This window comes from Poecile atricapillus, chromosome 15, assembly GCF_030490865.1.
Source record: "Poecile atricapillus isolate bPoeAtr1 chromosome 15, bPoeAtr1.hap1, whole genome shotgun sequence".
In the NCBI taxonomy this organism is placed as follows: Eukaryota; Metazoa; Chordata; class Aves; order Passeriformes; family Paridae; genus Poecile; species Poecile atricapillus.
This window is the reverse complement of record NC_081263.1, coordinates 8524081-8535877: the sequence shown is the minus strand read 5'-3', so window position 1 is coordinate 8535877 and position 11797 is coordinate 8524081. Positions and strand designations below refer to the sequence as shown.

At 41.7% G+C, this 11797-nt stretch overlaps 1 protein-coding gene across 1 annotated transcript; it reads left to right on the top strand.

Moving 5' to 3' along the window:
* Nucleotides 1-348: 348 nt before the first annotated feature.
* On the top strand, nucleotides 349-10821 carry LOC131585175 (protein-glutamine gamma-glutamyltransferase 6-like; the record flags this gene model as incomplete). Its single annotated transcript, XM_058850991.1, has 12 exons — nucleotides 349-529; nucleotides 734-973; nucleotides 4657-4775; nucleotides 5025-5150; nucleotides 5304-5484; nucleotides 5730-5865; nucleotides 6237-6340; nucleotides 6437-6679; nucleotides 7345-7662; nucleotides 8630-8793; nucleotides 9445-9569; nucleotides 10650-10821. Coding segments are annotated over 12 exons (2088 nt in total), but the record flags the coding sequence as incomplete, so codon positions are not given.
* Between the last annotated feature and the right edge of the window lie 976 nt (nucleotides 10822-11797).

Genomic DNA, 11797 nt, shown 5'->3' with positions numbered 1-11797 from the left:
GTTCTTGTGATCCTAAAAATATGTATGTTGAAAATGTAGAGGAGCTACAGGCCACTTTCTTTGGTGCTGATTATGAAATGACACCAATTTGCCCCTGTAAATTTATTTTTAAGTCCAGTGGTAAAAGAGCATCCAACCCTGTGTAAGAAGTACATAAGTACTCTGTATGAGGGCTCTTTAACAAAACCAAAGACTTCCATTATTGACCAATAGACTTAATTTAGTGGGTCATCTGCCTTTTAGTTGTACTTCCTCCCACAAAAGGTAATTGCTCTTAGTAACCTCCTCATGCCACTAAAAACAGCAAATGACCTCATGCCAGTTGCTTCTCCATGACCTTTCTTGTGTTTTACAGATCTGACCCCGACACACATCAGCTGGCAGCCGTCAGTGAACGCAGCCAACCACCACACTGACAGATATGCCAACACCGAGCTGACTGTCAGGAGAGGACAAGCCTTCATTATCACCCTGTACTTCAACAGACCGAGGCAGAATGGGGAGAGCCTAGGATTTGTCACTGAAATAGGTAACATTCCCATAGCTTAATCCATCTTCTCAGAGAACTGTAATCTTTACTCCTTGTAGTTCTCTCCTTATTCTACTTAGAGACACGATTTTTCTGCCTGTATCTTTAGTGCTTCCCACACCCCAAAATGCTCAATTTCAAGTGTGAGGTCAATGTTGAAACCACACCCTGGGACGGAAACCAGTGACTCCTTCTTTCTGGCAGGACCATCCCCCTCGGAATCCCATCGCACAAGGGCAGTATTTAACCTCTCTGAGGCGGGGGGCAGTGGCTGGAGTGCTGCCCAAGGAGCCAGCGACTCTGCAGCCATGAACTTCACAATAACCAGCCCAGCCAACGCCGTCATCGGGCGATACAACCTCACCCTCCGTGTCACCACGGGGAACAAGATCTTCTCCAGATACCTGGGCCAGTTTGTGTTACTCTTCAACCCTTGGTGCCCAGGTAGGTGCCAATGCCTTTCCTCTTGAGCACAGCTGAGCTTGTTGTTTTCCTACCTGCACACAGCTGCTCCCTCAAGCTGTCTCCCTTTGGGTTGCCAGAGGCTGCAATCTCAGCTCTGTGCTCACAGATCTGGTTTCACTACATTAAAAAGCTGCTGCCACCACCCCACCCCCTTTGTACCCTAACAAAATGTGCTATATGGGGTTATACCACAGACTCTTCAGAACCAAGCAGGTCACTGTTTCTGTAGACAAGGGCTTCTCTGGGCAAAACCTTCCAGTGCATCACTGCCCTCTGATAAAGAATTTCCTAACAGTTAATCTGAATCTGTCCCTTTTTAGGCTACAACAGCTCCCCCTTGCCCAGTCACTCTCAGCTCCTGTAAAGCATTGCTCTCCCTCCTTTTCATGAGCCTCTTTATGCACTGGAAGGCCACAATGAGATCTCCCTGGAGCCTTCCCTTCCCCAGGCTGAGCATCCCCACCTCTCCCAGACTGGCTCCAGAGCAGAGGGCTCCAGACCTCGGAGCAGCTCTGTGGTCTCCTCTGGAGGCTCCAACAGGTCCCTATCTTGTGCTGAGAAGTCCAGAAGTGGGTGCAGTGCTCCAGGTGGTGCCTCACAAAGGCAGAGTCAAGGGGGAGAATCCCCTCCCTCAACCTGCTGCCCACCCCTCTGTTGGTGCAGCCCAGGATGTGGCTACAAGCACACACTGCTGGCTCCTGCCCAGTTCCCATGTTCTTCATTTTGGGTTGAAAATGAGCAACTCTTGTTGCTCCAACTTTTAATTTCTGCATTTCTTCTGCTACATGCTGAGGCTGCAAATTTCTAACCTCATATTTTCCAACTATGCAATAGTCAAGAAACCTAGATTAGCTTGAAAACATGACACTCTAGTGTTAAGAGAACTCTTAGCCATCCCAGAGAGTAAACAGCTTATAAAAGAAAAGTAGCCACAATCATCCACTATTTTTTTCCGTGACCATATGTTAGTCAAGACCCACTAAGAAATGCGTCAATAACCAAGATGAAAAAAGCTGCTAATTAGCTCAGCAAGTCCTGGAAGACAGAAATAATTATACAAATATGTTCAGGAAACTCAGACCATCTCTATACAGTCCTGAGGGAAAAAACCTCCCCAGAAACCCCTGAAAAATAATTTGTGTGTAACTTGTAATTGATGGAAACCACACTGCAGGGACAGCAGTATTTGACAGCTCCTGAACTGGAACGCCAGCGTGGCAATGCTACTCAAGAGACCAAACTCTTCTCAGATGACAGCAGAAAAATTAAGTTGTGCCCATTACAATTTTAAACTAATGATTTTGCAGAAGAGTCCTCCAGATTTACCAGATGATGCAATGGCTACTGACAGATAAAAGGGAGTATCCTTAATCCTGAATGAAGGATGCTGCTGAAAAGGTTCTGCAGAGTGCAGTAGCTCCCTGATCCTGACAAACAGGAGCAGATTCGGTTTGAGGGTATGTTATCGCTATTGTAACTGTCATAGCAGAAGGGAAATGGGAAATTAATTTTCTTGCTAAAGAATAATGGAAAATCTGGTCTGTAGATGTGGTTCCAGGTGGGAGATTAGTCCTTAAAATGAGGAATACAGAAATTAATTTATGAACTGTTAGTATCAATAAAGAACTGCTTGTAAGAAAACAGTCAGGACTAGAGATGAAAGAAAAAATACTGGATTGGAGAAAAGCTACTGGAGAGTAGATCCTTAAATGTCATCTGAAAAAACACTCAGATCACTGACTTTGGGATGCTGACGTTAAACAGCATTGTCCGTGCCCAAATGGGCTGGGACAACACACAGAAATAGGTTGGCTGACCTTAGAGAGTGGAGAAGGTGAGAAGAAATAAGGTATAACAATAGGAAATAAAAGACCACACCTCTAGGGAGAAATAACAATGATTTCAGTGACAGACTTATCACCTGGAAATCATGAAGAATGTGAAAGCCCTTGTTAATCAAAGAACAAGAACTGAAGTGAAATGGCCCTGAAAAAGGAAAATGCAATCTTAAGCTGTATAAGAAAAAACAGTTAGTCAGATTTGAATGTTAATGCCATTGGATGAGATGATGAGAATTAAACCATGTTCTGTGAAGGGTTACTAGGATAAATGTAGATGTGAAAAGTCTTCTGGACAAAAAAAAAATAAATCTAGTTTAGAAAACTATGAACGTTTATTGAGACCACATAAACCCTACGGGAAAAAAAAAAAAAAAAGATGTTCTTCAAGTGATTGTACAAGGACATTTAGATTGCTCAGAATAATAAACTCACAGGGCTAGAAGGATCTTAGAAAGTCATCTACACCACACCAGGGCTCTAAGGCAGGTTCAGTACAGCACTTAGGTCATTCCTGAGAGGTCTTGAATTCCTTCTTAATGACCAGCCATTAGGGAAGCTCCAGAGCCTCCCCTGGAGATTCCTTCCAATAAAACACAAGCCTTTTTATAAGATCTTTATCCTATTAACTAACCAAATGTTTCTTGCTTTGACTTCAGTATATAATTTCTCATCCTACGTATGATAGACACCAAGAATAGATTTTATTTCCCTCCAGCCCCATCCTCTTCACAAGAATTTCTGGAATTGATTACAATGCTTGCCCCATTCCTTGCCCCCATTTTCTTCCTACCTTAAATAATTCTGAGTTAATTCATACTTCAGATTTTCAGGAATGCTGAGCATTCTTAGTGCTCCTCCCCCTTTTTCCAACTGTTTCACATCCTGAAGTGCAGCACCTGAAGCTGCACGCAGGTCTCCATGTCCATGAGACCCCAAAACCTCAGGAATCAACAGTGATGATATTATTTTTAAAAAGTGTGGACAACAACCACAAAAATAGATTTATATCACATGATACAATTTTTAAAATAAACTGCAATCTTTTCATTTGCAGGAAGGGAAGGATGGGAAGTTCCTATAGGAAGGTAAAGAAGTTGAATCAATAAAATAGAAAAGCTGATCTTTTTGTATGTATTTCCTGAAATCCTGAACCTTTCAGAAAATATCTTTAAACATTACGGAATTAAAAGCAGAGCTAAGCAGATATTGCTACCTAAAGAGTGACCAAAACAACCTAAACCTCTGTGGGAATCAATGCTTTCATAGCAGCTAAATATTGTGCCATAAACTTGGAAAAACAATGAGGAACAATGAACTCCAAGTCAATGGCTGAGCAGGTTATCCTAATAACATTCCTGATAGGACTTTGGATCAGGCAAGCAAAGGTCTCCATTTAGGAAACTTAAAACAAGACAAACACATCTGGAGAGAAAAATGTCATCTGTGTGGTTCTTTTCAAATATCTGTTCTGCTTCTAACTACTCTGAGAAGACAGAAAAATGTGGTGAGTTATCCTGGACTTTTGTTTGTCTTCCTCACAAAAACACCATGTGCAGACAGGGGACATTTACATAATACACAAGGCTACCCTAAAAATAGAGGAAAAAAATTAAGTAATATTATATGGATTGTCCTTTCACCCTCCCCCACTTTCCCTGGCCATGTATAAAAACAGACATTATCACTGAACTGCACCAGTTCATGGAGCTGAAACAAATCTATTTTGCAAATAGAAGTTTTCTGCTTGCTAAATCAGGACAAAAATGTTTCTGAAATGTTGCTGGTATTCTCAGCTTTAAGCCTGTCCAACTTGGTTTTCAGGTGATGATGTCTACATGTCCAATGAAAATGAGAGACAAGAATATGTTCTAAATGAAAATGGAATAATCTTTGTGGGCAATGCAAGGTACATTGAAGCAAGAGGGTGGTATTATGGACAGGTAAGTCACAAGGACTTTGTTTGGACTCTCATTCCGTCTCCAACAGCATTTATTTTATCATTATTTGCTGTTTCTATAATACCTGCACAGACCTGGGGAGCCTCACTTGTGGTTTGCTCACATGTGCCCCACTGTCCCTATCACCTTTGGGCTGGGATACCTCAGAAAGGAGGAACTGCAGTAAAATCTCCTTTAATTCTGTTTGTGAAACCATCCATTTTCTTAAAAATGTATCTTACCTGATCACAGTTTCAAGACCTTCTAAACATCTGTCTCACCATGCTTGATCTGAGCCTGTACTACCGTCAGGACCCAGCCATGGATGTGTCACGGAGGGGAGATCCTAAATATGTGGGCCGAGTAATCAGTTCTATGGTAAGAAATGGACACCCTGACCCCAATCCCACGTGAGTAAGCAGCAAATCCCACTGAGACTCAGCTTCCTGCACCCTAAGCAACAGCATGAGCTGCATACAGTGCATTACAGACAATTAATGACGTGCATTCTGTCCACTGGCCTCTTCTCAGATCAATGGAAATGATAATGACAACGGAGTTCTCCTGGGGAAGTGGCAGGGGAGTTTCCACTCGCACGAGAACCCATCCCGCTGGGATGGCAGCGTGGTGATCCTCAAGAAGTGGCGTCAGGACAACTACAGGCCTGTTCAGTATGGCCAGTGCTGGGTGTTTGCAGGTGTGATGTGCACAGGTAAGCTGTCAGGAGAGAGGACTGGGGTGAAATAGAAACCGATAGAACCTCTGGTTTTATCAAAACTACAAAGCGATAATTTCTATTGAAGCAACAGTGCTGTGATGACTGCTAATGCTGAAGAATCACAAAATATTTAGATGCTTTGTTTCTCAGATATTTGTAATCATTGTAAAGCTGTGTGGTCTGTTGCATTTCTTCAAAATGCTATTTTTTTATATTATTTTTTGTAAAATATATTTCAGTTTTGAGGTGCTTGGGGATTCCAACTCGTTTGGTTTCAAATTTTAACTCTGCCCATGACGTGGATAGAAACCTGAGTATCGATAAGTACTATGACAGCTCTGGGAGGAGTCTTAATATCAGCAAGGATTCCACATGGTAAATATAATTTCTTCCATCTCACCCACAACAACAGAGAGAATCTAGGAGACTTAAAAACATGAGCACTAGTAGTACAAAAGCAACTGAGTGGGCAAAATGTGATACAACCACCTAAATTAATACTGCAGGCATCTATTTGGAAAACAAACAAACAACATAGTTCATTATTTTCTCCCTCCCTGCCCTGAGGTCCATACCTCAAAAGCAGGCAGTAAATGTGTCCTTTGAAAGAGGTGCCGTAACTTGACAGTTTGCGTCTCAGTTTAGAATTTAGGAATTTTTGTTTTAAAATTCACTACTTCTCTCCAGCTGGAAGTTTGCTTAACTCTACCTTATCGTGCTCTTTAGACACTGTTCTTTGTCTCCAGGGATTATCATGTCTGGAATGAAAGCTGGTTCATTCGCCCAGACCTGGGAAGATCATACAATGGGTGGCAGGTTTTAGATGCAACTCCACAAGAGCAAAGCAGAGGTAAGAGCCTAAGTTCTCAGCCTGACTTAAGAGTCCTTCTCCAAACTGAGCACAGCTATAAAGTTTAACCATTTTGTTTGTTTTTCCACATATTAGGAATTTTTCAGTGTGGCCCTGCATCTGTCTTAGCCATCAAAGAAGGTGAAGTAGACCTGGATTACGACACCTTGTTTGTGTACTCAGAGGTGAACGCCGACTGCAACAGATGGATTGTATACAATGATGGAACTAAGAAAAGGATTTATTGTGACACTGAAATCATTGGCAGGTCCATCAGCACCAAAGCTGTGGGCAGCAATGGGCGTGTGGATGTCACTGCTAACTACAAATATCCAGAAGGTAGAGGATTTAGCCCGAGTGATCTCCTGTTATTGCCTGCTGAATCCTTGGTGCTGGGAAGCTACAATGGGGAACCTGCTTAGTCTAAACATCTCTACCCTGCCTTCAGAAAATATTTCTCCAGTGTGCTCAGATTACTTTCTTAATACAATTAAGAAGGTGTTATATTTCTGGGTTTGTGCATTCAGTAGCTTCCTTATTAAGGGACAATACAAAATATATTTTAGTCCCTTCTACAGAAGTGTAAAATTTAATGCATACACAAAACAGGGCTGTAAGACACATTTTGCTACCCAAGGCAGACAAACCCTCAGGGTTTCACTCCTCAGTGCTTTAGTGTCATTGTATTTAATACAGAGGCTGGCTGTCATCAGACCAACAGAGTATCACTTAGCACACTACTGCATGCTCTGACCAGAGAAAAACAAATCTCATTTCTAAACAAATACAAATGCATCATATTTCATTTTAGTGATTTATTCACCTTGTAACAGTATATCCCCTGTGAAAAACCTGAATGGAGGCTTAATGAAGATACAGGGAGCTTTTAGGTATGGCATATTTCTGAGTGATGCTGATACCCTGTATTGGTCTGAAAACCTGTATACAGAGGAAGGGCATTTGCAACAAAAGTAGAATTTTACTTGGTTCTCTGCTTCCACCAGGCTCTTCTGAGGAAAGACGAGTCTATAGAAAGGCCTTGGCCAAGATATTGGGAACGAGCGTCACAGAAGGACGCACAGACTCTGCTGGGGGAAGATCTTCAGAGACAATGAGGAACCCTGGGATCGCTGGGAAATTCAAGCTGGCTGAACCTCCAGTTTTTGGCAAAGACATTAACCTAATCCTGGTCCTCAGCAACCTCTCCTCTGACCGCAAGAGCGTGAGGGTGGACATGAGTGCCTCCACCATCCTGTACACAAGGAGAACAGTGGCAGAGATCCTGAAGGCAGCCACTTCTGTGGAGCTTGGTCCTAAACAAGGTAACTTTTAATGTCCCTAAGGAGCCAATATAGCTCTGTTCCTAGCCACAGGAAGGCAACTGCAAGGAGGAAGCATCAGTTCTATACCATGCCTATACCAGCTTTGTGGTGCATCTACTCATCCCACCTCTTCTCAGCATTGTTTATGAGTACATTTTACATTTTTTTTCCCTTTGAAAACTTTCAGTTGTTCAAGTACTAAATGCATGTCTCATGAAATGTTACATAGAGGTTATACACTTAGGTCATAGCTCCAGAGCAGCAGTATGTGTGTGTTTCATGGTTTCTATATGTATATATATATGTGCATGTGTGTGCGTGTGGTGATTATTACATAGGAACACACCTTACCCTTAACAAGAAATAAAAGTCTGATGTGTGCCTTCTGCCACTCAACGGGCAACACATGAGAAGAAATCAACTAGGAAAAAGTTTAAATGTTACAGTGAAATTCTGTCTCTCTTTTGAAGAGTCAAGACCATTGAAATTATTATAGAGATCTTTTTCATCCCCAGGGGCTACAAAGATAAACATTTTTCCCATACACAGCAGAAAAGTTGTAGGACTACAATGAGCAGCTGACCAGGTCACTTGAAAAGGATCTCTGTGAAACTTGACCCAAACTTTCTTCTCGACTGAGGTAAAATAAAGAGGATATAAGGAGGGAATAGATTAAAATGGTTGTATCTCTAATCATAAGAAATACAAAGGGTCAGGAATCCAGTGAAATGTAGATGAGCAGACTCACTCATTTTCAGGCCAAAATCCCCTATTCAAAACTGTAAGGGTCAAATGAGTTAAAGTAGGCAGGGGAAATACACAGTCAGTCTCACAAGAAGGAAATATAAACAAACTTCACTGCCATCTTTATTCTCTTCAGTAATTAATAAAACCCCTCACTATAACTCTTTTTTCTTTAGCTTGCTTTGAAAATGTAATGGTTCCTAAATATTTGTCTGAATTCTAGGGAAGCATATCCGGGTAAAGATCCCTTATACTCATTATGGAAAATATCTGACTACTGACAAAAGGATCCAAGTTACTGCTTTGTGTGAAGTCATGCGCACACACGGGCTGAAGCTGCTGGTGGAGAAGACAATCATTTTAGAGGACACAAACATCATCATTAAGGTGAACAATTTTCTCCCTGATGTTCTGAACAGATGCTAAAAGGTCTTTCTGGAGCTCAGATCTTAAGATAAGAACCTGGGGATAAATGTATTGCTTTTAGGCTGCCATTCCAGATGTTGTTCCATAATTCTGCCTGCTTGAATTGAGAATGCAAGGATGTGAGAGGCTGTGTCTGAACCTTGGCCTGAATCTGGCCTGGTTTTCAGAACAGCTCTGTTACCTTCTTTTTTTCCCAGTCACAAGCCACTGCCTTATGTTCCACAGGATTTGTTTTCATTCCATGTATTGGCAAGTGCTTGTGTTGTCCTTAAAGAACTTTGCCAAAATACAGATTTAAACCCCTAATTCTAACCAGTGCTAGAGCCGGTTCATATTGTTTTGCACATTAATCCTAATCAGTGATGTGCCAAAAAAGGAGAAAAAGCCACTCAGCAACCAAAATATCAGACAGATTTCATGGGATGTGTGTGTGTGTAGCCAGGGCTCTATTTCACTGAAATGATGCACAAAATACAGCAGACAGCTGGACAGCCCTATTGTGCCATGCCAGCTTCAAACATCAGGAGTGCTAATGCTTGCCAGCTAAATGCCACTTGCAGCTCCACTGAATTCTGACTCCAGAGAGTGATCAGAACGTGTTTTGTCCTGCAGCTGCCCCGGAGGGTCGTGGTGAACAGAGCTGTGTCTCTGGAGATCTCCTATGCCAATCCTCTCCCGGAGCCCGTGAGCCGCTGCGTGCTGCTGGTGACCCTGATGAACCAACAGGTCAAGATAAAGTAAGTGCAAGCTGCAGCCATCACTCACTGCTTCCTGTGACCAACAGCATGTCTAATTCCTCAAATAGAAAGAAGGAAAAAAAAAAAAACAAACCACACTTGACCTGGATTTTTTATGTTTTCTATTTCTGAAAACAAAAACGCCACCAAATGTGATTGGGAGAATACAGATATATAGAATATAGATATATGAGAACAGAGATGTGATTCCTTAAGCATGTGGTGCTTTTTCCACATAGAACTTCTTTAACAACTCAAACCTGATAACATTCTTCTTTCCTGGGAAAGCAAATGTTCATGTCAAATTCTTTTGTCTCTCTGCAGCTTATTCTATGGTTTGGCTTTCTGTTTTTATTTTCATATACAATACACTGATACTACAAAAATAATTAGGCTAAAGCAAATAAGTCAGACACTCCCCTTGGTTCAGCCCAAACAAAAAGTTTCTCTGTTCTCCTTTAAAGCAGGAAAAAACTTGCCTTTTCAAAACATAAAAGCAAATTGTTCTTTTTATTTTTTTCCTTTTCTTCTGGGCTCTGCTGCTTTATGGATCAGCTCAGTGCTGAGTAATAGCTTGTATTTCCTAAAGCTTCTTCTACTGTAAAATAGCCTGACTTGCTTTGGCTGTGGAACTGTTTGGACTTAATAACCCATAAAAAAAACCCCAACATTATTCCAGTTAAAGACTAAGCCAATTTAGGCCAAAAGGAGATACAAACCAAAGCAAAATGGCCATTAGAAAAGTTATTATTGTCAAAATGGATATGAACCAAGCAGGCATTGGAGAGAGTACTGACCTTTGCCATCAGAGTTTTTCTGTTCTGAGTTTGTGTTGACTATCCAAATTTGCAGCCAGCCCTAAGATGGAGCTGTGACATTGCACCTCTCTTTTCCATAATTCCATTTGAGAGTAAAGGAAGATGGTGCTGTCCTTTCTCATCTTAGTCTACACAAAGCCTCAAAACTCGAGGCTGGGTCTTAAGTAACTACAGTTCTGTTTCTTGGGAATCTCATAAAAGACAATGCAAGCCTGAACTAAATTCTTTTTTTTCTTTTCCTATTTTTTTTTTTTTTTTCCAGTTTGGCACCACTGGCACCGAGGGAGAGATCAAGAATTTATTTTGAGTTCACACCTCGGAGGGCTGGGCCCTTACAGCTGCAAGTAGACTTCTCTTGTGACAAATTTTCACACGTTAAGGGATTTGTAACAATTGCAGTAGCACCTGCATAATGTGATGGAATCAACCTTCCATTTCAGCATAAACACAGCACTACACTCTCCTCTGTATAGGGACAGTGATGACAGAAAAGAACTTTGCACAAAAATTGGTGACCTCTTACATTGAAATAGAATCAAGTCTGCTTCATGGTGCTTAATTATTCAGTGTCTAATTGTACTTCTCTTCCCTCCCACCCCCCAACAAAACAAAAAATGGAGTTCCTTCTTCGTAGAAATAGTTTCAGGATTTTCAAATCCCATTCTGTTAAGATCCCAGTTTTGACTTTTCCCTCAGATAATTAATACAATCTCCTTTTGACCACATTCTAATTGTCAGCAATAAATAAAAATCATCCTCAACTGTATTGTTTTAAAATGATTTATACATTCCATGGGGGTGTTACAAGAAATCACAAGACTGAGGAAAAGGTTATTTTTTTTCATTTCACAAGCCACTAACCTAGAAGAGCAGAACATTTCCTTCACTGTTCACCTAATTTCTGTATTTGTGACGCCTGTAGTTCCACAAATGGAGAGGGAAAAAGCCTGGGAAGGCTGGGAAAAGTGATGCTTGGGGTCCATGGCAGTATTGGTGTAGCCTGTGGGCACAGGCCTGTCACAGGGTGGAGAACACATACACATATTCAAAACATTAACTTAATTCTTATGCAGCCTGACAGAATAAATAAAGCACAGAGAGGGTTTTGCAATAACGTGGCAGCTCAGCAATACACAGCAAATAACTCTTCTTGCCCACCAGTGTAAGGTCACTGAGGATAAGGAACACGTTTATTTTTTGAAGGTCCTCAAACCTTCCCCATGTGGCTCACTCTGAGGCAGCCCCACACCTGTCAGTGTCTGCAGACACAAACCTCTTTTGTGGGTTCCCAATCCCAGCATTTCCAGGTACCAGGTCCCCCCTGAAACCCATCTTTGAGTGGCTGTGAGGATTCCCTGTCCCTGCAGCCTCTCCAGGGCTCACCAGGCACAGGAGCTGCCAGCTCACCCT